At 39.4% G+C, this 27754-nt stretch overlaps 1 protein-coding gene across 3 annotated transcripts in view; it reads left to right on the forward strand.

Annotated features, from left to right (window-relative positions):
- SLIT2 (slit guidance ligand 2) overlaps positions 1–27754 on the forward strand; it is a 370098-nt gene that overhangs the window by 329772 nt on the left and 12572 nt on the right. For all 3 annotated transcript variants that reach the window (XM_077750411.1, XM_077750413.1, XM_077750412.1), the window contains 4 exons: positions 11203–11296; positions 17449–17586; positions 17687–17927; positions 19275–19405. In XM_077750411.1, coding sequence (XP_077606537.1) covers positions 11203–11296; positions 17449–17586; positions 17687–17927; positions 19275–19405 — 604 coding nt within the window. The remainder of the gene's footprint in view (positions 1–11202; positions 11297–17448; positions 17587–17686; positions 17928–19274; positions 19406–27754) is intronic.

Genomic DNA, 27754 nt, shown 5'->3' on the forward strand with positions numbered 1-27754 from the left:
TCAGCTCAGAGACTAGGCATCTGTTCTTGTTAATATGCTCTGGTGCCTGGGATTATAACCTTGAGCAGGTGATGTAACAAATAGAGCTGGACCAGTTCAGCAGAAGAGGAGGAAACAGACATGCTTTTCCTGCAGGTGTAGTTCAGTTAACAGGTGCTGCACCCACTACTCAGTTCATCCATCTCTTTGCTACCCTGAAAGACCTATAACAGGAGAGAGAATTTTTTAGTAGAAATAAAGAAAAATAGTAAATATACAATTTTTTATAGGAATTCGATGGAATTTTAAAATTTTGGTAATGAGAAACATTCAGGTCCTTTTATCTTCCCTTTCTCAAGCATGTCAGGGAAGTACCGACACTCACACTCCTACCATTCCGGAGTTCATCCTCTCTGTTTCCAGTTGGAACCATCATTATTTGGCAGATGAGATTATAAGGATACCAGAGAGTCAGCCAGGCTGTGTATCCAGTCCTACCTGCAAAGGCAGTCAGTCCCTCAGGCCGGGATCTCAGAACACAAATCTACTACTGATTTTCCTTGTTTTCTGCTCTGCCTTACATTGTTCTTCACATCTCAGGTCTCCTTCATTAATGTGTTTAAAGTTTTGTGGGGGGGGGGTTTCTTTGCCCTTGGGGTGCCTCCATGCCTCAGTAGGTTAAGCCTCTGACTTCAGCTTAGGTCATAATCTTGCAGTTCCTGGGCTTCATCCCGCATTGGACTCTGCGCTGACAGCTCAGAGCCTGGAGCCTGTTTCAGATTCTGTTTCTGCCTCTCTCTCTCTCTCTCTCTCTCTCTCTCTCTGCCCCTCCCCCACTCGCACTCCGTCTCTGTCTCTCTCAAAAATAATCATTAAAAAAAATTAAAGTTTTTTCCCTTAAAAGTAATCAAATAAGTGCCATTTTTCACATTTTCCCTCAGCCTTCGAATATCTAGTTTGTGCCAGCCAATCTGCTAGTCAGTGGAATGGGAATGAGGAGGTATAAAAATATAAATACGGGTATCCTTTGCCTTCAAGGACCATACTTCTAAGAAATTAAATCTCATTTATTTCATCCAGTAAGTTCCTGTTTTTGATATTTTCCCTTGCTGCTCCAGTTCAAAGGAGATAAAATGATTACCAATTATTCAGGATTTTCCTGAGCCAAGCAAGAACTCAAAATGCAAATATTTGAAGAACGATGCCTTTGACCCTCCCAAACTCTGTGTCCTGGGGATTCTGTCAGGAATTCGCCAGATTTCCTCCCCTGTCACAAGTATATTTGACAATGTCATAACAGATTAAGTTTAACACCAGAATTCTGGTTCAGTTATTCAGATTGCTGCCATAAGTTCCTTTTCTATTATTATCAATATTAATGATCCTTTTGAATTAAGAAAAACTCACTTGGTAACAATTTATACATAAGAACAAGGACAGCCTGCAGTATCAGCCCCAGAACTCTCCCCTGCTACACCCAGGATTCCCAGAATGGACTCTGAAATTGTTTTTTCTGTCTCAGAGAAAAAAGAAGCTAAATCTGATTACATTAGCAAAAAAACTAGCAACAGTTAAGTGTTCCAGCAATGTATGTACCCCTATCTAAAATTGTTTTTCTTGTAGACATCCTCAACCTGAATTTATAACTTATAATTTAACTTTAGGAAAAATTGAAATGAGATACTCATTCAATCAAATGTACTTTTTCCTAGAACTTTATTATATTAAAAATATAAATATTTTTTGAAGTTTATTTTGAGAGAGACAGAGAGAGTGCAAGCAGGAGAGGGGTAGAGAGAGAGGGAGAATCTCAAGCAGGCTCCATGCTGCCAGTACAGCGTCTGATGGTGGGGCTTGAACCCACAAAACTGTGAGATCATGACCTGAGCTGAAATCAAGAGTCGGATTCTCAACCAACTGAGCCACCAGGTGCCCCTAAAACAGATGGGTATTTTAAAAAGAGTAAGTTGAAGTTGAAAATTTTCAGAAATCCTAATCCAGGGCCCAAATAAGCAACCTCCTTTCTGCTTAGCGGTTTTGAGGACTGAATAAGCCTACGTAACACATGCCATTGCCCAGATTTCTTGGCAGACAGACTTCAACTAATTGTCCACCCAGCAACTCTTCAAAAATGTCTTCTTAGCTCACTTTACCAAGAGGAGAAATTTCTTCAGGGATAGTAATGAACTGGGACTGTGTACTATAGGTTTTAATAAAAAAAATAAAAAATCATTTATCCAGATTCTAAGCCAGGGTTCTCTCCATATTTTTTTTAATTAAAAAAAAAAATTAGTCTATTTTTGAGTAATTTTGCACAAGCAGGGAAGGGGCAGAAAGAGAGGGAAAGAAACGATCCCAAGCAGGCTCTACACTGTCAGCACAGAGCCCGATGTCAGGTTTGCTCCCACCAACCGGAAACATGAGATCATGACCTAGGCCAAAATCAAGAGTCAGACACTTAACCAAATGAGCCACCCAGGCGCTCCTGGGATGCTGTGTATATTTTAATCACTAAATGAAACCCAAGGAATACTGGAAAGTTAGGAATCTTTTCTTCTTCTCTAATTTTTCCATATTGTAACTTCTCCAGAGAAAGGAATTTATCATGCATTATCATGCATGTCTTTGAATCATTTGGTGGGTCTAGCTCAAAATATTTCTTCTCAACATTTTATTAGGAAAATTATTAAATTAAAGCAGCTTTATGTTTTGGTCAAGTAAGAAATTCTCACTCCAGGGCACATGTAAACTAATCCTATTATTAGTGGTTGATTTCCTTCTACTACTATTCTTATTAATTTTAGGAGACATTAATGCTAACTCTCATGAACTATATAGTATCTTCATTATCCATTGATTTGCCAAAGAATCACTATAGATAAAAATTTTCAACAATTTCGTAGTTAAACCAGTATTTTTTATGAAAAAGCATGTTTAGGAAATTTGAACGTGTGGGGGATATGTAAATTATTATTAGTGACAAGATTCAACTCAGGTTTCCTTCACCTATCATGAGCTTTGATGTCTTTGACATAATCTAAATAAAAAACATTAAACTATTATTTTTAATTAATAATAATATATATATTTGGTAGTTATTTTTAATTGTTGCTCTCATTCAAAGTTCAAGCCAATCCCCCAGTTCGTTGTAAAATTGATGAAATAAGGCATCAGACTCACTTTTCTCCCTCTGTACAAAACACAGTAGTTTGGGATTCGCTTGGCCTTTGTTACCTTTAATACCCTAAAAGGAAGAGAATCTTCATTACCACCTGGGCAGCCTTTCCTGCACACCCTGTTAACACCAGTTCCTCTTGGAGAGAGGCCCAGGGATTTGGTCCAAATTCACCCAGACACAGTGCTTTGCAGAGAGACTTCCACCCCCCATGGCCAATGTGGAGACCACCTATTCTGCTGTGCTCTTCTGGACCTTGACTCTTCTGCAGTGCAGACATCATAGTCACGGTTACGCCCTCTCCTGTGCATCACTTATTCCAGACTCTGTTAGGGAATATCAGAGACCTAAAAGAAAACTTTAGGCCAAGGAGAGGACAGCCACATGAAATGAAATAAGAACAAAAAAAGACATGAGTCAGAAAGAAAGAAGAGAAAAAATGGCATAAATTGAAAGTTTTATCCCCACTATAATCCTCTCATAATTTAGCATTTACCACCCATATTGGTTTGCGGGTGTTGCTCTAACAAAGTACCACAAAGTGGGTGGCTTAAGCAACAGAAATTAAGTGTCTTACAGTTCTGGAGGTTAGAAATCTGAAATGAAGGTATCTACAGGGTTCGTAGCTTTTGACCGTTCTGAGGGAAGAATCCATGGTGGGCTTCTCTCTTTGGCCTGTGGGCAGTCATCTTCTCCCAGTGTCTCTTCAGTCTTTTCTCTATGCCATAATTTCTTTCATATAAGAACACCAACCATAATGGATTAGGGCCCACCCTAATGACTTCATTTTAATTTGATTAGCTCTGCAAGGACCCTATCTCCAAATAAAAGATCACATTCTGAGCTAGTGGAGGACACTGACATATCTTTTGTAGGGGACAGGAAAAGGGGGCAAAGTCAGCCCATAACACCACATCACTATATTTTAAATTTTTTTTAATGTTTTATTTATTTCTAGGAGAGAGACAGCGTGAGCAGGGGAGGGTCAGAGAGAGAGGGAGTCACAGACTGAAACAGGCTCCAGGCTTTGAGCGGGCAGTCAGCACAGAGCCCGACGCGGGGCTCGAACCCACGAACCGCGAGATCATGACCTGAGCGAAAGTCGGACGCTTAACCGACTAAGCCACCCGGGCACCCCTTCCACATCACTATATTTTAAACCCTTGATATTGCCCCAGAAACCCTGGTCATTTCAAGTGTTCTCCATGTCACTGCCAAGTGCTTTCAAATATACATACCAGAAACCCAGTAGTCTGAGATGACTCCCTCTCTCTCCCCTACTCACGTCCAATCCATCACAAAGTTTCATAAATTCTGCTTCCTAAACATCCCTGCAGGCCGTCCATCTCATCTACTGCCACCTGAGTGCAAGTTGAATCATCCATCATGTCCATTTTTATCTGCCCTTTTGCGGTCCATCCTTCACTGAAACCAGAATGTTCTTTTAAAAGTACAGGTATCATCTGGCCATCTTTCCACTTAAAACCCTTCTGTGGTACCCACTGCACATTGTACCACGTGGCCCCTGCCAGCCTCTGTGACCTCCTCTGGTACCTTATTTTCCCGGGCTCACTCCCAGTCTTTCAGAGCTCATATTTTCCATGAATACAGCCTCCTGCACAGAGCCTCTCTGCTACTCTTCACTCCCTGCTTCACTCTCACCTCCCGGTGTCAGTTCTTCAGAAATATCTCCGCATGGTCAGTCCCCCTTCTAAAGCCCCATGACATCGTCCACTTACCTGTATCACACAAGCAATCTTATAGTTACTTTCGAAATTATTGATTAACATCTCTCCTCTTCCTCTCATGTATAATCTCCATGAGAATAGGGATCGAACTGTGTTGTTGTAGGCTGTAGCATTAACACAGGTCCTTTTGTTTTTTAAATTTTTTAGTGTTTATTTTTGAGAGACAGAGCACAACCAGGAGAGGGCAGAGAGAGAAGGAGACACAGAATCCAAAGCAGGTTCCAGGCTCTGAGCTATCTGTACAGAGCCCGATGCGGGTCTGGAACTCATGAACCATGAGATCATAACCTGAGCCGAAAGTTGGATGCTTAACCGACTAAGCCACCCAGGCACCCCTTAACACGGGTCTTTATACATAGTTGCCACTCACAGTGTATAGTGATATTAAACATCTGATTTATCATAATCATTAGAAAAAGCTATAGGGATATCCTCCATATGCTATCATGGAAGAAGTTTGTAGAATAGTTCTGAAACTACTTTAATAAATTTGGTAATAAGAAATATAAAGAAAAAACTAAGACGCCAGAAGTATAAATGAGGATAAAAGGGAGGGCCCCAGGTGTTCAAGAGGGAAGGAACCTTCAAATCAGCTACAAATATAGATCTCAAATGAAGCAGTGGTCAAGGCCAACTGCAGGTACCCTTTCCCGGAACAGCCATCAAAGTGCATTGAGATTGCTGTCTCATTTCAATAAGATCACAAAACCACAACCTCAGAGGGCTCTGAGCACATACTGACACTTTGTCTTTACCACCAAATGCAATATGTTTTGAGCAGCTAACTTGTTACCTGCCTTATCCATCTTTGTAGAAGCATTTTCCTTTTTGGCGTGTGTGAGATTTTTTTTAAGAGCCACAGTTGACCTTGCACAATTTCAATTCCAGAAGATCATTTTACCAATGAGGAATTGGGGCCCAGAACGATAAAATAGTTCACTTTCCTGCAACCAGGCCACTGTTTTATACTGAATAAGTTGCAGAAGGCCATTCCAAGCAATAACTCAGCAACCCAGATGTCATCACACCCATTAAAAGTACTTACTCTTCAGTATCTCTTTATGCTGGCTCACTCGCCACTCCAGAACATCCATTTTGATGATCTTGCTTCTGGTGTCCCACTACAAGGTGACCATAACATTTATCATTCAAAGCAAGTCATCTGTGTGAGTGCATGGGGACACTATTGATAATTTCCTTGAGACAACAGGTATCAACCTGGACTGCCCTACACTGTACACCAGGCTATGTGGTCACGACATCAAATTCTTCAGAAAAACCACATGTACAGGTGTTTAGTAAGTTGTGATTATATTTCCTCCCCAAGAGTGGGCTTTGTTTGAGGGGAGTGGGCCTCCCTCCTGCCTTGCTCTCCCACAGCTCATACAAGTAAAGCTATAGAACCTGGCCATTTCCAATCTCACTCTCCACCATACGTACCTGACAGACACAACCAGGAGGAAGTGACCCAGGAACTACATGTCACCTTCTTACAAAAAACACACCTGTTTTGGAGATACAGCGCGTTTTATTCACAAGTTATAGCACTTCATTCAGTAGCCTCTGTTTTTCTAAAGAAATAATGATAGGCTACCTGGTTGACCACTCTCCATCTCTTCTCAAAACGTAGATATCATATAGACATACACACACACACACTTACACGTACATATACATCTGTTTTTATATTCTCTCTCTCGGGGTGCCCAGGTGGCTCAGTTGGTTAAGCATCTGAATTTGGCTCAGGTCATGACCTCGTGGTTGGAGAGTTCAAGCCCCGTGTCAGGCCTTGTGCTAACAGTGTGGGGCCTGGAAACTGGTTTGGATTCTGTGCTTCCCTTTCCCTCTGCCCCTTCCCTGTTTGCACTCTGTCTTCTCTCCCTCAAAAATAAACATTACTTTTTAAAATTCTCTCTCTCTCTGTCTCTCTCTCTCTCTCTCTCACAGCTTAAAATTGAAAGCATAAGGCAATTTACTTTACTCATCTGAATAAAAGTGAAATTACAAATGCCAGGCAACCATTTTGTTCCATGCTATTGCTTTGTCACTTGGGACTTTTAAGGGTACAGAGCTGAAAGCAAATAAAAAATAGGATATCCTAGGATTTAGTAGAGTGGGTTAGAGCTGAATTATGGAGTCAAGGTTTGTCTAAACCCCTGTATATTGAGGGATTCATGGGCACTGAAATTTAACGAGTATTCAACTACATTGACCTTAACCACCCCCAGTGAGCTGACATATCTTTCCTACTTCCGTGTTAAAAATATAAAGACTGGCTTACAGGATAACAGATTATAACACTAACTATGTGTAGCAGAATAAACAATATTTCCATCTTTCCTTATCACCTCATACTTTATCATCTCAGGAAGAAAGGTAGCCATTGATGATATTATCTCAGGCAGGACGTGGAACATCAAAAAAGCAAAAACAGTTACCTTATTTTCCATTATATTCCCCTGATTTTTTCACTGATTTGGTACTAGCTCTGACTACACATGAAAGAAAGAAAGAAAGAAAGAAAGAAAGAAAGAAAGAAAGAAAGAAAGAAAGAAAGAAAGAAAGAAAGAAAGAGAGAAAGAGAGAAAGAAAGAAAGAAAGAGAGAGAGAGAAAGGGAGAGGGAGGGAGGGAGAAAGGAAGGAAGGAAGAAAGAAAAGGAGAGAGAGAGAAAGAAAAAGAGAAAGAAAAGAAAGGGAAGGAAGGAAGGAGTAAGCGTAATGTTCACTCAATACTATAAGGTTTAGGACAAATATTCAGTAGTAACTAAAAGTGTATGAGTGAACTAATGTTAGTGTTATTCTTCCTGGAAAACCAATGCAGCTTTCAAATGTCCAACTTTTCTTACTGTTGAGAAGTAGATCTAAACTTGTACATTTGTCTGTGGAGCTTGCTACAATTCACATATTACCTTGAGCTCTTGAGTTTCACCTCTGTGGGATGGTATTTGAACTTTAAAACCGCCTTCACTCAAATACAGCAGAATCCAACATAAGTTGAAAAAAATAAATAGCCCAATGAAAACATTTATTTTAATATGGCCAGAGAAAATTTAAAGTAATGCTTAAAGGAAAGTCATGAGTATTTATTATTAATGGGTAACTAATTATTAAGCAAAAATTAAACAGAAAATTATCTAAATGCTAAAGTGAAATTCGCATTGAATATAAGTCAACAAGATAGCACTCTTGTCTTAAAAAGTATGTATCTTTTCTCAATAGCTATTATTCTAGTGTGTCATAGCATCATACTTTATAGAAATAGGAAGGCAAATATGCCAAGAATAATGCTCTCAGTGATCTTAAACTCAAAGAAAGGAAATGAGGTAAATATCATTAATATACAGTGCGTCCAAAACCATACAGCCTTATGTCCTCTCCTTATTAAATGGTTATCAGGAACATTAGGCAACTCTATTTGTGCAGTGTTTAAAACTGTCTGCCACACAGTAATAAACACTGTACAAATGTTGATTAAGTCAATACGTAAATTCAAACTATAGATGTGCCATAAAATAGGCACAGGCAACATGGCATATGAAAATTATAGATAGCTAACAAATGGGTGAAAAGATCCAGGAAAATCTCATAAAGAGGGACTGTATAAAGGATGGAAAAACTGACAACAGAACTTATTAAAGTTACTGAAACAAAAGGAAACACTATTAACCCAGGCATGGAGTTGAGATAAATTCATTAAATCATACACTGATGGAGGAGAGAAGAGTACAGGTTGAACGATTTGGCTTTAGAAGTGAATTAGGCAGTAATGGAATATAACATTTGTTAGTATTGTAATATTTGGTGACACTTAAAGGAAGACAAATCATTTTTGTCTTAACCAGAATCAAATGTGTGGTTATGTATTGATCATAAAGAACTATCCTACACAACTTTAGCAATGATTAATACTGCTGCTGTGCTATTCTTAGAACATAGATTCCTTACAAATTAAGGAACACTTCACATCGGCATAGCTTTTCACATTAAAAGTAGCATGTTTTGCCTTAAAGCTCCTAATTAGACAATGCACGGTCTGTTTAGCCAGCCGTGCCTTAGAACCATCTCCTTTCTCATTCCTTCCACGTCAAGTTTATAGAGAAACACCTGGTGGAGGATAAAGGGTCAACTCTAGTTTCTTCTCTTAGAGATCAATTTCTCTTTCTACATTCTGTCTCCAGCTCAGACTTTCTCTACTGGTTGAATGAATGGGAGCTGATTGAGGGCAGAGTCCATTACATCTGCCCTTGTGGCCTCAGCATCAACCATGGCATCATACAGTAACTCCTCATGAACTGTAGTGTAGGTCACCTTGATTCGGTTGGGTTAAGTTGGGTTGGATTGGATCAAAGTGAATAAGAAATCAAACATTTCCCCTTTTCTTATAATTTTTAAAACAATTTTTTATTTAGGTATTGAATGAAAAACAGAGTATTTTTATTTATTATACATCTTATATGGTCCCTCTGTATCATCAGTTACTATAACCTGCCTTGTCTATAGAGTACTATAAATACCCTGTGTCCAACCAAATAGGTTTGATGGGAAAATTCAAACTGATTTCCTCATGGTAGGCTGACAAATTATAATGAATAGATTCCATCAAGATGTATTACTTAAAATAATACTAATTGAAAGTGAAAACCTTTAAATAAACTCTATTTAAAAAATAGCTCATCATGTATATGTTGTTAAAAACTTTTTGTATCGCAGACAACTTTCTTATAATGAAGAAATCTATGAGACTTTCAGTGTAATTAGTTCATTGTAAGAGACAGAAAAAAACTTATCATACACCAAGTTGACATAATAGCTGAGTACATTTATATATTTGCATCATGGATACAGATTCTTGAAATGTAAATAATATGCCGCATTGAGTTGCTAAGCAACTCTTTCTACCAGTTAGCAAAGTTTTTCCTTAAAAGGACAGTCTTATAACAAAGGAATATGTTGAAACTCCTGGTTTGTAAACAATGCTGTTTAAATCCATACACCCTGAATGAATGAAGATTCTAATAGTTTCTTGAACATGAACAGCTGCTCGGATGTGTCCCTGTATTGGCTCACTTATCGTCTATAACACAGTTAAAAAGGGATTTAGCAGTAAGGTTGAAAAGGAGATGGCTTTTAAATTTTGTTTCTTTCTAGTTATTTATTATCTCCCTCAATGATTGGGAAAGTCTCACCGAAAATCATTATTTGGCCTAATATGTCTGAAAATAAGATAGGACCATATTATTTATATCTGACAAAACTTCTTAATAGATTCTCAGGCATGCAATTCAACATAAAGTGTCTAGAATCTGCATGGTTATGCTTTTGGCTCTCATTTATTGATAAAATTTATTCTTTATGAGCTGACACTCTATCCAGATTGAGTCTCCTTTTGTTTTTTTCTTAGTGGATGTAACTAAAGAGTAGTCTGTTGAACTATTGCAATTAAGTCATAAGAGGGAAACAAAATTGTTTCCTTCCAGACTTTATGAGACCTTGGAGACTATGAAAATATGAGGATTATTTTTTCAAACATAAAACCACAGAGTAGGTCAGACATAAAGGGGTACATACCAAATGAGTCCATCTATGTCACATTCAGAAAAAGGCACAACTCACGTTTGGCCCTGTTAGGACAGTGGTTACTTACCCTTGGGGTCAGGTGTCTGGAACTCTGGTAAATGGTGTGTTTCTGGACGTGGACATTGGTTACATGAGTGGGTCCAGTATGTAAATATTCATTAGCTATTCATTTATCCTTGAGTATATGCTATACCATAATAAAATGTCCAAACTATTTTTTTAACGTTTATTCATTTTTGAGAGACAGAGACAGAGTGTGAGTGGGGGAGGGGTGGAGAGAGACGAAGACACAGAATCCGAAGCAGACTCCAGGCTCTGAGCTGTCAGCACAGAGCCTGACCCAGGGCTCAAACTCAAAATGGCAAGATCATGACCTTAGCCAAAGTCAGACACTTAACCGATTAAGCCACCCAGGTGCCCCTAAAAAGTCCAAATTAAAATAAATGAAACAACAGAAAATGAAAAGCATTCAGATTTCCTTTCCCTCCTTCCAACAGTGTATTCTAAAGGGGCTTGTATCAGTTACAAATCACAACAGTTGTATTATCCCAAATCACGACCATGTAGCAGCATGCCAGCACTTCGGATCTTCTGCTTCCGTATCTTGTGATTTATTTTCTCCCCAGTCACAAGCTGTGCTAACCTCTGAGGCCCCTGACAGCCTGCTGGCGGGAAGCCTGTTAAGCTTGGTCTGTGAACTAACACCGTTTGCCATGTTAACAGGCGAGTTGTGCGAGGAAAAGCTGGACTTCTGTGCCCAGGACCTGAACCCCTGCCAGCATGACTCCAAGTGCATCCTGATGCCAAAGGGATTCAAGTAAGTCAGAGGCTGCCTCGGGGCCCCTGGTGCAGGGGGCGGGGTATTTCCTCAGGAACCTGTCTTCTTCACATTCCTTTCAGGACCTGGCTTCACACCTTTGCTCAGGATGAGAGGGACGTTCTCTCTACTGTCAGTGGGGTCTTTATAAATGTTCATATCCAGCATGGACTTTTTTTTTTTTTTTAGTACACTATATAAAATAAAAGAGAGTCTTTTCATTCCATGGCTCTTCCTGGGAAGTCACATATGAAATGAATTAGGCTTTGACTATGTTTACGTAAATGTATTGGAAGGCCAATTAAGGGGCACTGGGGTGGCTCAGTCAGTTAAGTGCCTGACTCTTTTTTTTTAATGTTTTTTATTTATTTCTGAGAGAGAGAGAGACAGCATGAGCAGGGGAGAGTCAGAGAGAGAGGGAGACACAGAATCTGAAGCAGGCTCCAGGCTCTGAGCTGTCAGCACAGAGCCCTATGTGGGGCTCGAACCCACAAACTGTGAGATCATGACCTGAGCCGAAGTCAGAGGCTTAACCAACTGAGCCACCCAGGTGTGCCAGTGCCTGACTCTTGATTTCAGCTCAGGTCATAGTCTCACAGTTCGTGGGTTCAAGCCCTACATGGGGCTCCACGCTGATGGCACAGAGCCTGCTTCGGATTTTCTCTCTCTGCCCCTCCCTCACTCCCATTTTCTCTCTCTCTCTCTCCCAAAATAAATGAAACTTAAAAAAAAGCAACTATTGAAGGACAAATAAATTTGTAATATCTACTAGGCACTTTATCATCTGAATGTAAGTTGGTGGAAAATAGGGAGCTTAATTTAATGTAACTGAAGTTTCTTTGCTCTGCAGCAATTCTTAAGTACCTAAGGCATGGAAGTTGGAGTGAACCTCATATCCCAGGATGCCCCAGGACAGGTCCAGTTTGTGCCTGTTGTCTCAGCCTAATTATGAATAGAGCCTCTTTCACCCTATGTTTGCCTTGCATGGGATGATAAAGCAGACGGTCACTGTAGAGGGCTCCCTAAGTGCACTCAGAACTTCTTTTTCCTCCTCAATAATCTTCCTGAAATATTTTGGTATCAACTTAAATTATTTCTTTGCTACAATCCTGAAATAGTTTAAGGATCTGTCAATAGCACGTTCTCTTCATAGAGCTGACAGTGGTTTAGAGATCATCTGGTCCAAATTCATCTTAAACATGCGGAAACCATGGCCCAGACAGGTTGGTGGCTGTCCAAAGATCTCAGGGTTATTCGTTGGCAGAGGTAGGAGCTAGGTCTTATATTTCCCAGATGGGTGATTTTGCTAATCTAGGTTACCTCGAAGAAGTTTTGTACTTTATTAACATTACAGTTGGTTGGTTATAGAAGATAAGCTGGATTCTCAGGAATGAGACAACTGGGTTCAAGAGTTGAGCTGTGCTTATATCAGACAATCAACAAATAGAATTATTTGTTCTTTTACCCACTATTTATTGAGCACCTGCCATGGGACAGGGCATGTGATAATACTACCATCTTATGTTATATAGTGGTTGTTTTTAAGTTTATTTACTTATTTTGAGAGAGAGGGAGTGAGTATGCCAAAGGGGAGGGAGAGAAAGAGAGAGAATCCCAAGCGGGCTCTGCACTGTCAGCACAGAGCCCATGTGGGGTTTGAACTCATGAACCATGAGATCATGACCCGAGCTGAAGTCAAGAGTCAGACAGGTAACTGACTGAGCCCTCCAGATGCCCCCATTATATCAGGTTTTATAACTACTCACATTCACATGCTTTCTCTTCTCAGTGAAATAACTGAGGCTTAATTGCCATAGGATTCAAAGAATTAAAAATTACTCAGGTCGGGGACAATTTTATGAGAGAAGATGGGAAGGGAGCTGGATTTCTAACACTCTGGTACTTGTCCACAGATTATCAGACACTCTAAGTTGAATAGGAAGTAGGGTCGGTACCTCTAGTACCCCTGCCTTTCAAAACTCAACTTGAATGAAATGTTTATGGTCATTTTATTTAAAGAATATTTTTTACTTTTACTTTTAATGTTTTTAAAATTGTATTATCTTTTTATTTTAGAGAGAAAGAGAGTGCAAGCAGGGGAGAGGGGCAGAGGGAGAGAAAGAGCGAATCTTAACCAGGTTCCACTCTCAGTGCGAAGCCCAGTGTGGGGCTCAATCCCGCAACTCTGAGATCCATGACCTGAGACGAAATCAAGAGTCAGATGCCCAACCAACTGAGCCACCCAGGCACCCCGAATAGAATTTTTCTTTTATTTTTTTAAGCAGGCTCCATGCCCAACTTGGGGCTTGAACTCACAATCCTGAGATCAAGTGTTGCATGCTCTATCCAACTGAGCCACCCAGGAACCCCCAAAATTTTATCATATACAAACACAGTTTTAGTTTTAGCACCTTTTGATTCCATTTGATACCTTGTCGAAAAAGAAAAGAATATCTTTGAATTCTACTTGTCATTATATTTTAGTTTACAATCCTATGTAAAAACCGGAAGTCATTGAAGTCTTTATTGATACAAAATGCTTCTTGAATTTTGTTCACCTAAACACTGTACTTCAATTACTTTAACTCCTAATGTCTTTGATCTGCCCACAATTAAATTCAGCAAATTGAAAATCCACCACTTACATGACAAATCCTATCCTTTCTTAGAGAAATTCACCAGTAAAGCAAGTCCTTTTCCAGAATTGCTTATCTGCCACACAGATTTCACAGGGCTTTGTGCATTGTGACTATAAGACAAAGCAAGGCTTCATGGAAACCATTAAAAACTGAGGGAGTTTGTCTTCAAAAAGACTGTTTCTTAGTTCAGAATCTTCGATGACTATTGATTAGATTGCACACTCAGAAGTGCCCTTCCTGCATCAGGGGTTAGCTGTTGTGGGAACCCATTGTTTTCAATAGTAATTTGTGAGCTTGTTTTATAGTGGTATGTAGTTTAGTAGAAAGCAGGTGAAGTCACAGTGTGTGCTGTCACTCCCATATTATAAATAATTGCACATGGTGACGAAGGGAGTTACAAAAAGAAAATGGGCTTTAAAACTAAAAGAGCATGAAGCTGCTAAAGAAAATCTCTATTGACAAATGTTGTTTGGACAAATTGTACTGTTACTTCAAATTCATTTTCTTATTACTAAGCTAACAGCTGGTTTTACTTTTCTTGCTTTATTATATACCTCATAAATCTCCTAAATTGCTTTGAGATATTTTTAGACCATCATATGCCATAAGCAGTATTTCCAAGCATGCATCTTCCTTAGTCAGCTTTTGGGCTTCTAAACAGGATAGTTTATAGTCCTTGCTTTCTTCCTCACTCCTGGCAGATAATAGAGTGGAGGGAATGTGATAGCTTTTATGGATAATACAAACCTTAAGGATTTCTTAATTAAATATTATCTTCTGTTTTGAAATTCGATCTCAGGAGCAAAAGAAAGACAAAAAAAATGTTGGTCATAATGCAATTCCAAGTTCTAATGGGCTTGAAAAATAGTATTTGTAGAGAAAAGAATATAAAATAACTCTTAGCCACTGGTGGTGAACGTATGGTTCTCTTATCTTTTACTTTGATTTCTTTTCTCAGATAAATAATTCAGAATGTTTCAAAGCCTTTCTTCTTTCTTTTAATGCCTGGCATTTCAGTGGCTCTGCTCACATTAACACTGATGGAAGCTCTCTTCTCAGACTTTGTCCATCTCTTTGAGAATGTATATGGCCACTTAGGATCTATTTAATTTCAGACTTGTTTGCTTTGCTTTGTTATGATTTAGCATTAAAACCACTGGCTCATGAGCAAGCATGCCTCTTCAGTGAGCTCATTTTATTTTCCTAATTCATACATGTAGAGCTGGAAGTCTGTTCTCCTTAGAGGGTCTATACCCCACTTATTTTAATTCATCAGCCCTCCAGTAACTCTTAAATCTTGATTTTGCATATTCAGAGAAAACCCTCAGTGTTGAGTAATGTCCACATTCACTTGGACATTTTTAATTATCTTCATTCATTTAAGTACTAACAGCTTTAAAATGGAAAACTGGAACATTAGTAAAGACTAAACCACAAAGACTTTTATAGAATTATTAAGACTTAATAGAATTATTTTTTAAATACTTACCATTTATTGATCATGCATTATATATGAAACACTATAGTAATTCTTTTACAGATAGTGTTTTTGTTTAAGCATAGTGTTTTTTATTTAAGCTTTTAACAGACCTGTTAGGTGGAAATTATTTTCTACTGTGTATGTTACAGATGAAGACACAGACACTTAGGAAGCTTAAGTAAGTTAGTCAAGATTGCATACACATATGCACGGCAAAGGAAACAACCCACAAAACTAATAGGCAACCAACCGAATGGGAAAAGATAGTTGCAAACGACATATCAGATAAAGGGTTGATAACCAGAANAACATAAAAAAATAAATTGGCAAAAAAAAAAACAAAAAAAGATTGCATACACATAATGACAAAGCCAGACTACAAACCCAGTTCTAACTGCAAAGTCCAAATTCTGTAAAGCTAAATAAGCTGTAGTTTCCTGGTTTATTTGTTTTTTACTGTCAGTGAGCCCTCTCTTAACCCCAAAATAGAAATGCTCATGGAAGGGCAATGTGTGAAACTAACAAGTCACAACAGAAGAGCGTTGAGGGGAGAGGGGAGGGAAACGGGAAGCTGCCAGTAGCCTCCTTCCGTTCCGTGGTCCCTTATTGCTTCTCAAAGCACAGATGGAAAATGACTGCACGTGCCATGCTGCTTTCTCCACAGGCAACCATAAAGTATTCCGTCCTTCACTGGTGAGAAGTCCGGACTCTCTTGTCAGATTGCTTGGGTTTAGTACCTGGCTGGGGCAGTTATGAGTCGAATACCCTTGGGTAAATCCCTTAACCAATTTGTCTGTGACTTTCCTCACCTGTCATGTGAGACAGTGGTGATACTGCTCTGTCACAGGGCCATGGAGAAAAATTCCATGAATCCACAACGCGAAGTGGTTAGAACAGGGCATAGCACCAGGAAGTGCTCAGAGAATGCCACCGGTACGTGTGATGGCTCTTCATCAATGCAGTGAGACCCCTCCTTCCCCAGTGCCACCAGAGTGAACAAACAAGATGACAGCTGTCCATGGAATTGGCCCCTGGAATTTTTTTATCAGTTCCCCTGCCCTACTCTATTAGGCATGCCCACTTCTGCCATAATGATTGTCTGGATTCACTAGGAATTAAAGTTTCCAATGCTGACATATTTTTTCCGTAAAATTTTATTTTATTCCAATGCATACATTCTCTTTCTTAATTTGCTTTTAATTTTATTTATTTATTGAGAGAGAGAGATTGAGAGAGAATGAGAGCACAAGGGGGTAGTCACAGAAAAAGAGACAGAGACAGACAGAGAATCCCAAGCAGGCTCCACATCATCAGTGCAGAGCCCGATGCGGGGCTCCGTTCTCAATGAACTATGAAATCATGACCTGAGCAAAAACGGAGAGTTGGACCCTTAACCAGCTAACCCACCGAGCTGCCCCAATACATCCATTCTCTACTAGGAAAAAAATTTCAATTATTTTTAAAATATGTTTAATATTTTTGGTAAATTTTACAACATAGCACTTCCATTGTCTCAACTGTTCAAAGGAGTTAGAGCAAATGAAAATAGAGGACATTGTAGACAAAAATAGTGGGGATGGAGGGAAGGAAGGAAAAGGGGATGGAGGGGGGAAAGGAGGGAGAAGATGCGAGAGAAGATGGAGGAGAGGGGAGGGATGGAAGAAAGCAAACAAGAATGGGAGGGGGAGAGAAGGAAGGAGGGACACATGTGCATTTGCATTCTCATTTGGATCATGGATGATTACTAATTATACCATTGTGACAGATCGCACTGAGAAAGCATGGAATGACTGTGTTCTAGGCATCCATTAATTTGGGGGTTCTCTGAGCCCCCAAAACATAAGTTTTGGATATTTTGCTTTAATTATAATGTATTTTCATAGAAGTATAGTTGACACACGCTGCTACCTTAGTTCTAGGTGTACTAAGTACGTTTTCTAAAGATAGCGCCCTTTTTTCCTAGATGAAATGCAACTGTTTTGCTTACCTTGGCTCAGTTCAGTTTGAGACTGTTTACCTGCTTGTTCAAACAGATGTGACTGCACACCAGGATACATAGGCGAGCACTGCGACATTGACTTTGATGACTGCCAAGATAACAAGTGCAAAAACGGAGCCCATTGCACAGATGCTGTGAACGGCTATACGTGCATCTGTCCCGAAGGCTACAGGTAAAAGTAGACATAGAGATTTGGGGTAGAGTTAAGTCTTACAGAAGGGCCACAGTTCCCATGCAATTAAAAGCAATGTGTTCTTTCTGTGTTTCCTTAGTGGCTTGTTCTGTGAATTTTCTCCGCCCATGGTCCTCCCTCGTACCAGTCCCTGTGATAATTTTGATTGTCAGAACGGTGCCCAGTGCATCATCAGGATAAATGAGCCAATATGCCAGTGTCTTCCCGGCTACCAGGGAGAGAAGTGTGAAAAGTTGGTTAGTGTGAATTTTGTAAACAAAGAGTCTTATCTTCAAATTCCTTCAGCCAAGGTCCGTCCTCAAACGAACATCACTCTGCAGGTAAGGCATCTCCCACCAGCAAGGGCTGATTCCATCCTAAGCCACATTTGGCTTCAAATCATAAACATCTGGTAGTTCGTGAGTGATACTATTTCTTAAAAAAACAGGTTATCGACTGCATAACCCAGTGACAGAAAATGTTCTCTGTATGAAAATCTTAAGTGATTCTTCTCTATAGCATTTGTATTTTTCAAAACTAAATGAGAACCAGCTATTTTTATTCACTACTTGATCATGAATTACATAGAGCCCAACAAAATAAATGTTTGGTGCTCTGGTGAAGACATGTCTATTTATTTATTTTTATGACTCGGAGTTTAAGGCTCTGTTGCGTGTGAGGCGGTGTGTGTGTGTGTGTGTGTGTGTGCTGTTCTTAGGAATCCTGTAGGTAAGGAGAACATCGGTAAGGCAACACACCTTGACAAAATATTCAGCTCGTGCTTTTTATTTCTCACTCGGAACCTTTAAGAAGCCACATGAAATTAACAAACTCCAATTTTAAGACTTTTCACCATGTCACTGTATCTCATTGAGCCGGTCATTCAGACCCGCAGGAAGGAGGTGAGACTAGATTAGGATCATGAATTCAGCACACGTGGGGCAAGTTGGGACTGCATGTTTCTTTTATGTGGTAAGGAAAATATTTTAATATATTTTGAATTCAAATGACTTTAGCCAATTAACATAGATGCCACTCCTTATTAAGTTTACCCTGACACTCCAGTGAGGGGCAAGGAGCTCTTAACAGCCATGAGGAATGGGACTCGGGAAGGCAGACACGCCTTCCTTAAAAAGGCCGTCTCCCTAACTTCCACCGTTTGCCACACCAAATTGTTACAAGAAGAACCTAGTGGGGTTCAGGTATAAATCCTGATTTTTATTGACTTGGTCCTGTAAAAGCCCACAAAGGCCAGAAAGCAGGATAAAAAGAGATGTCCCACTGTCCATGCCATAACTGTGAAGAATGTTTTTTTTTTTGCATGGAATATAAAAATCAGTCTCACTCAGTGCAGTTACATTTCACATATACCATAAAGACAACCTAGAACAGGAGCGAAAAGAACAGGTAAGTGAAAAATCTCCAGCAGAGAACGTTTTAGGCACATCTAATGGTGTTTACTTAAGTGTCTGTTATTGTGAGGTTTTTTCATTCTTTATAAATCTATTTGCATCAAAGTAATCTAGGAATGGGCCACCTTTCAAGTCAATCATTTCAGTACACATTACTGTTTCCTCACAGCTATTAGGAAAAAAATAAGCTGTAGAAAACCCCTTCACTAAGCGATCTTTTTGATGAAGTACGTGTGGATGACAGTGCGTTCTAATGTCAGGGTTGCTTCCTACTAGATTGCCACAGACGAAGACAGCGGAATCCTCCTATATAAAGGTGACAAGGACCATATTGCCGTTGAGCTGTATCGGGGACGGGTTCGTGCCAGCTATGACACCGGCTCCCACCCAGCTTCTGCCATTTACAGGTGAGTGTCTCCCAGTTACTGTTAAAGGTGAAAACAGCTGTTCAGTGAAGGGCTGTTTCTCCTCTGTTGTTCTGTATTGGGTGAGGGGAGGGAGTAATTTGGCCACAGCAGGCTTAGGATCAGTGTCTTATTTAGGGGCCCGTCCATACTCAAGTTGGATAGTGGAGGAGAGATTCTTAAGGGGACTCTTTACAGAGACTGGTCGGGATAGTACAGTAACCTGCAGCCAGTAACAAGGGCTACAGCTACTCCCCGTATGCCTGAAGGGGTAAGTGGAGGCAGCACTCAGAAAAGAACTTGTAGCAAGGGCTGCCTTGGAGCTGAGCCCTTCAATAAAAGAATGCAGTTGGTCTTTGGAGGAGGAACCAGGCTTTTAACTACCCAGCCACCCTTCTTCTGCCCGACAGTCCCCTGCCTGTGCTCCCCTTTGGCCAGATCAAATCCCAGACCAGAGGAACCCTGATCACAGTAATGTAGCTTGCACGTGAGCCTCCCAGACCCCAGAGCAGAGTGAATACAGGTAGAGAGTAGCTCTGAGAAAGAAACTGCAAGCTACCCAACACAGTGAGGAATTTAGCATTACCTTTTTTCATGCAGCATTTATTTATTGAGCACCTACTGTGTGCCAGGCACTGATCCAAGCTTTAAGGAACAACACCCTTGTTCTTAGGGAGAGTACACATAGTAGTAAGCCAAGGGACACATATCATATGTGATTGGTAATGTTATTTATTTTGGAAATTCCCTAATAATATAGTGATATTGGTGATATTTGGAGGATCTGAAAGGAGTGGTGTTCATGAAGCATACATTTTGCTGGAAATGTGCTTTTTGCATAAGATTAACCTCTGTTGGATCTCAACACTAATTCACTATCGTAGAAATATCTGCAACCAATTAGAGCAAGGTCACAAAGTCATATGCAGTTAGGGTTTTTCAGACAGGTAACTTAAGTGAGCTAATCAGGCTAGCTGCAAGAGAAGACGAAGTTCTCATCATTTTACTCTTGAAAAGATCGAACTGTTTAAAATTACATCATAATAACTTCTATGATAAATAGCTTGATGTTGGCAATGTAATAGAAGTGCCTGTGACAGGAGTGAGCTAGAAGCAAACCTTAGTCAAAAGAGGGCCAGACTAAGGGCACCTGGGTGGCTCAGTTGGTTAAGCGTCTAACTTTGGCTTAGATCATGATCTTGCAGTTGGTGGGTTCGAGCCTCACGTCGGGCTCTGTGCTGACAGCTCAGAGCCTGGAGCCTGCTTTGGATTCTGTGTCTCCCTCTCTCTCTGGCCCTCCCCTGCTCACACTGTATCTGTCTCTCTCTCTCAAAAAATAAATAAACATTAAATAAATAAATAAGAGGGCCAGACTTCATCTACCCAGTTCTCCCTAAATGTTGCCATGGGAAAATGTGAGCCCTATTTTTACCAGAACTCCTGGGTTTTCAAGGAAAAGACATAAATCTGGATGTTTTAATGTAAATATTCCATCCTTTAAGTATAGATTCATATTTTTAAAAAATACTACATGTGGGGAACAAAAAGCACCTGTAAGCCAAACCCTGACTAAAACCTGGGGGCATTGAGTTGTAGATACTGGCCTTCATATTATTTTTTTAATGTTTATTTATTTATTTTGAGAGGGGGGGGAGAATGAAAGCAGGAGAGATAGGGAGAGAGAGAGAATCCCAAGCAGGCTCTGCACTGTCAGCACAGGGCCTGATGCAGGGCTTGATATCACAAACTGTGACATCAAAACCTGAGCCAAAATCATGAGTCAGACGCTTAACCAACGGGGGCCCTGGCCTCTACATTATTGACATCGGTGTCGATATGCTTCAAAAGCCTTCACGCACTTGCTCATCCTTTGTACCAGTTCCAGGAAAGTAGACGGCAATTGTAGCCACGAATGGAATCCACTAGTCCTCTTAGTGGTCAGCTAACCCACTTGGGAATATTTAGAGCATGGAAATAAACACGTAATTATTGGTTTCCAAGGGGAATATGAATTTCATCTCCAAATGGTGATGAATTAATGCCAATATTTTAGATACTGCTAGGCCTTAAATTATGTATCCTCAATTTGTTTCAGCCCATAAAAAAGTTTCAGAATATCGATTTTGTGGTTCATTTTTGTTTTTTACTTTTCTCTTTTATTTTATGCAATGAAAGAGCACAGCCCTCTCAGAAACCATCATAAGGGTTATTGAACTTGGTTTCTTAAGGCTAGCATTCACATAAAATATACGTAAAATACTTCTAGATAAGTTGTAGAAACCCATGTGATTATATCAAAATGAGAAATTACCATAAAGAGCTTATTTTGAGTTTATGTTCTTACCATGGTTGGCTGACAAACAATAAGCGTACCATATGATGTTTATAAAAAAGAATAATATCACATGATAAGCTTTCCATTATAAGCCACGAGTCCATTTCTCTGTTGGCAGACCATCTGATAGGGACATCTGTTGTAAGGTCCAGGGTTTTTCATTTAATTCTTGGTTTTTGATTTATGGCACAAAAATCAAGAAAAGTCATCACGTTATTTTTAAGTAAAAGAAAAGCAGCAATTACCTAGAATTCAGATGAGAGATGATGGACTGGTTGATTGATATGGAATATATATGTATATGTTATATATATATGAATATATTAATACTCCAGTATGGAATAGAAAAGGAATGATTCTGTGAAATAGAAACTACAGAGAACAGTTGAATTGTTTCAGCCCACTAGGAGATTTTAGTATTTGACAAGTAAAAGTACAGGTGCTAGGATGTGTTTTCAAATCTAGGCCTGGCCAATTACTAGTGCAGAAACTTGGAGAAGATACTTAATGTGTCTGTGCCTCAAACATCATAGTTGTAAATAATGATACAGCACATACCCCATAAAGTCTCTCTGAGTATTAAATCCCAAAGTCAGGTCTGTCCTCACTTCTCACTCACATTGTCTTCATTCTCATCTACATGTAGCAATACAGAAAGGTTTTTCTGGCATCTATTTCCAGAGTAGAGCAGGGGGGTTGAAAGTGTATTCTCTATCCTTATCCATTAACACTAGAAGTACAAATTGTTTACAATTTCCATAGAGAGCAATTTGAAAATATCTACCCAGATTACAAATACATTTACTTTCTAACCTATGAAATCCCAGTTCTGGGAATTTATGCTACAGATATACTTGAAGATAAAGAAATGATATGTGCACAGGTACTGCACTGTGTCATTGGTTATAAAAACAAAAGTTAGGAAATAGCCCATTTCTAATCTGTACAATGGGATATACAGTTTAAAAGGAAGGTGGAAAGGGATGGAGGAAGTTTTCTATGTAGGATATAGAAAGATCTTCAAGGTACATTGCTCGGTTCAGAAGGAAAAGAAAAGGAAGACAGAACAGTGTCAAAGGTGCATAAGTAAATACATATATTTTTAGATCCATGCATTTGCATAATGAAAAACAGAAATGGGGCACCTGGGTGGCTCAGTCAGTTGAGCACCCAACTCTTGATTTTGGCTCAGGTCATGATCCTAGCACTGTGGAATAGAACCCCACATCCGGCTCTGTGCTGAGCCAGGAGCCTGCTTGGGATTCTCTCTCTCTCTTTCTCTCTCCCCCTCCCCACCCCTTCCCTGTGCTCACACATGTGCACAACTCTCTTGTCTCTCAAATAAATAATTTCATTAAAAAAAAAGAAAAAAGGAGAGAGAAACTAGGATTAGAGAGCAATGAGTGGGATGGAAGCAAGATTTGTATATAAATACCATTTTACATCATTTTGAAATTCGAACCATTTGAATGCCATTACCACTCAAAACTAACATTAGATAGAGAAGAGCAGGTGCTCTAAAGACGGTCTGCCTGGATTCAAGCCCGAGCCCAAGCACTGCCCTTTGTTAACAGTACGCCACAGGTAAATGGCATGAGCTCTCTGGGCCTCACCTGGCATGTGGGTATAGTAAATCAGAGTTCCATTTTGTAAGAATTTTATGATTTGATACATGAAAAAATATTCAGAACAACATTTACCAACTAGTGATCGCTTTTGGAGGTCATAAATTTAGAATGTCCAAAATGGAGCTTATTTTCTTTGCTTCACCCAAACCTGTGTCCCTGTCACATTCCTAATGTCATTGAGAGGCATCATAAACATAATGGAGTTACTCTTCATCTTTTTCTTTGCTTCACTTTCAACTTGAAATTTGTCCCAAGTCTTCCCTCTGCTCCTATTAATTTTCTGGCATTTATCCAAATGCTTCTGACCTTGCTCAGGCCCTACTAAAGTGTGACCTCTGATGAAAGGTACTCCTTCTCCATCATTATAGAGAAAGCCATCAATAACACTGTGGCCATCTGCTTTCCTATAAATTGCTTAGTAATTATTTTGTTTGGTTGAATTAAATGTTCAAACTTAGATGTGCTTCTACTTTACATAACATTATTAAAATACCCTAATGTTTTAAAAGGGAATAGTTTTACATATTCTTACACCAGAAAATTTGTTGACTTTAATTACTTGATTTTATGTTTCAAAACATTTAATTTAGTAAAAATTTATTTTCCAAATCCTGCATTATTTAATGTGCTGTTGGAACATTGTGTGTGGGAATAGTTTGTACATCAAGTACCTCTTTTCGGTTGCCTGGTTAATCTTCAACATTGATGGAAATGGATTTTGTTTATTTTAGTAAGTGAAATCTGATGAAATTAGGGGGAAATAAATATCCATCAGGCTTTTGTTTCTGTAAGATTTCTTTGGTTTAAAAAGCTTCATTTTAGAAGTCAGTCATTGTCTTAAATGGATTGAAATGAGAACCATTATTTCGTGGAATTATGTCTAGAGAGAGCAGTTACATAGCTTGAAGTGTGTTTAAGAAAATTCATGATGTAGTTATTCCTTCTTCACAGAAGTAAAATGGCATGCATATTTTCTCATTTTATCTCTTATATCTGACAGAAGAGCGAGGTTTATGCAGACCTACATACCGCCCACAGGGCCAGCCATGTGGGCAGTGGTGTGGAACCATTGTTTTCAAATAGCACGCATCAGAATCACCTAAAAAGTGTGTCAGAAAACAAATCACTGGGCTACACCTCTAGTTTCTGATTCAGTTCCTGGATGAGCCCCCAAATGTTCATTGCTACAAGCTCCCAGGTGATGCACCGGCCCAGGGACCACAATTTGAGAACCACTTGTGTCAAAGGAATGTATTTGAACTGTGCTCTGAGAGCCAGTGGTATGCCTCTCTTCCCATATCCACATTCTGTGACATCATGCCATATGTTGATGTAGAAATCTGCCATGTTGGGAATGTGTCCACCACAAAGTCGGTATGTGCATGAAATCCAGGCTCTTTTCCTTATTTCAGAGAACCAGTTGTTACACAGTGCCAGCACCCAACTGTCTAAGGGACCTGATCTGCAGCAACAGAGGAACAGAAGCTACTTAACAAGTGGATGAATGTAGAATATCACACACATGCCTAATTTTTATAGTGCTTAGAGAGTAGCATAGAAAGGTACTGGATGATAATGCCGTGATTGAGTGAATGAATGAGTAAATGAATGCCTAAACATAGAGCTAACATCAGCAGTAGATCCTGAGATAGGGATGGACATTTTTCTAAAGCAGGCTGATAATTGTCCTTCAAAGTGACTTTTCTTCATCTACATAGGCAGAAACTTAAAAAAAAATTAATAAAAATGGTACGCTTCTTTCTTTAGATTCAGATTAATGTTATTTTTCAAACCAGACAGCTTCTTTGGAAACATAATCAACTACTATTTAAAAATAAGGAAATCAAGGGTGCCTGGGTGGCTCAGTCAGTTGAGCATCTGACTCTTGGTTTCAGCTCAAGGCATGATCTCAGGGGCCTGGGATCAAGCCCGGGATCAGGCTCTGTGCTGAGCATGGAGCCTGCTTAAGATTCTCTGAATCTCTCTCTTTTTCTCTCTCTCTTTCTCTCTTTCTCTTTCTCTCTCTCTCTCTCAAAATAAAATAAAATAAAAATGAGGAAATCTGGCTTCCAGTTATGGAGTGAATAAGTCACGGGGGTAAAGGGCACAGCATGGGGGTATAGCCAGTGGTACTGTAATAATGCTGTATGGTGACATAGGGTGGCTACACTTGTAGGGAGCACAGCACAATGTATAGAGTTGTTGGATTACAATGTCGTACACCTAAAAGTAACATTGTGTCAACTGGGATTTTTAAAAATTAATTATTGTTTTTAATGAGGAGGTCAGATGAACCATCTTATGAAGGTGCAGGATAGTATCACGCAGTTAGCAGTTTCAGTATTTAGGGAACAGCACAACATCACCGGACTTTTCCCTACCAGTTGTTAGGTTTGGTTGGCTCTACAGCCTCTGGGTTATGCAGTTTACACTCTTACATGAGGGGGAAAAAAAAAAAAAGGAGAAGGAGAAGAATTTAGTCTCTTTGGGAAAACAGACAATAGACAGAATCTGCAAGGTCTCATTTCCAAGACAAACACTCAGCAGATCTTGACAATGCCATATGGGAAGGGAGCACTGTTTACCAGCTTTATAACTTTGAGCAAGTTACTTCACCCCTTTGTGCTTTGATTTCCTAGTTTAAACAATTGGACATATATCTGTTTTTCATGCATTATTTGGAGAACTGGAAATAACAAATGTAAAATCCCTACTATGGTGCTAGGCAAAAAGCAGGCTCACAGTCATCACTGATGCTGGTGGTTTATAGATATTCTTGATGCTCTGATATCCAGGTAAGGAAGGATAAATGCAAATGTCATTTGCATTTATATGCATATGAGTGTGACTCATACTGTATGTTCAAATGTAAAAGTCCCTTTTTAATTTAGTGCATTTTTATGTAAATTAGGTAATGTGCCTCAAAAGCACTTACTAAAATGTAAGTACACTTGGTCAATCAATTATTTTGTAAAACATCCCTTTGAAAACTTGTATCCATATGCATTAATACCTTTAATCTCCAGAGCACCTGGGTGGCTCAGTCAATTAGGCCTCTAACTTGGGCTCAGGTAATGGTCTCGCCATTCATGAGTTCGAGCCCCACATTGAGCTTTGTGCTCTCAGCAGCAGATCTCTCCTCAGAAACTCTGTCCCCCTCTCTCTCTGTCCCTCCCTTGCTCTCACTCTCTGTCTCCATCTCTCTCAAAAATAAATAAGCATTAAAAAAAGAATAATACCTTTAATCCCCTTTGACCTCCTATTCCTTTTGATTTAAAGAGGTAGGCAGGAAAATATTTCATCACCAATCTCCACAGATGCAATATCCTCATCCTAGAGATAATCAAAATGAGATGACCAGTTGAATTCGTCTGGCTTCTGATTCCTGTTTCATTGCACAGAATATGCCAACAGATTCTTTAAATTTTTAAGGCGAAAAGCTAGAGCTCACATAAGCCAAGTGAACTGTTTATTAAACTACTGAAATACCTGAAGATTTATGGTTGGGATAGAAATATAAAAATGTCATCTTGAGGTGTCCTATATAAAGAAAAAGAAGGAAAGAAAGATGGGAGAGAGAGAAGGAGAGAAAGAGAGAAGAGAGGAAGGAAAGGAAAGGGAAGGGAAGGGAAGGAAGGGAAGGAAAGAAGGAAGGAAGGAAGGAAGGAAGGAAGGAAGGAAGGAAGGAAGGAAGGAAGGAAGGAAGGAAGGAAAGGAAGGTCAGAGCAAGTTAGAGCCTCTCTTCAAGCTCTGAGTTTTTAAACTCTTTTTCTGTAACAAAACCATAAGACATAGTTGAGTAACTGCTTTGTTTTCATATATCCACTGAGAAATTCAAGAAAACAAAATCTCAACTAATAGTTAAGTGTAGTAAAACTAAATGCATCGTAATGGTAATAAATTCGATGTGTGTTCCCAGTGGAAAGTCTCAATGTTAAGTGATTCACTTGTGACTCTCATGAGTTATCAAATACACAGTTCCCTTGGGAGTAGTGAAAGAGAGCACATCAATACTTCTCGGAACCCAAAAGGATGTTGTGCATTGTGAGTGGATAGAGAATGACCGAGATAGACTGTAAAATCGATTATGGCTCAGTTGTATCTTGTAACAACTGGTGTGTTAGCCACTGCTTTTATTTTAAACTGTATAGACCCAAAGGATTTCTGGGCATCCCCTGGTTCATCTCCTGCTTCAAAGGACAGCATGAAACACCAAGTTAGAATATTCTTAGCTCTTAAATATTCTCTTCAGGCTCATATACAAAATATCATCTTAAAGAGCAAAGAATCTAATAATATTAATTTCCCAATACTTATCTATCAAAATACCACGATGAGGCCTCATTTAATTCCAGGGAAGTATAAATGGAATTAAGTTTAGTGATAACT

The sequence above is a fragment of the Crocuta crocuta genome, unplaced genomic scaffold, assembly GCF_008692635.1.
Source record: "Crocuta crocuta isolate KB4526 unplaced genomic scaffold, BGI_CrCroc_1.0 scaffold179, whole genome shotgun sequence".
Lineage (NCBI taxonomy): Eukaryota > Metazoa > Chordata > Mammalia > Carnivora > Hyaenidae > Crocuta > Crocuta crocuta.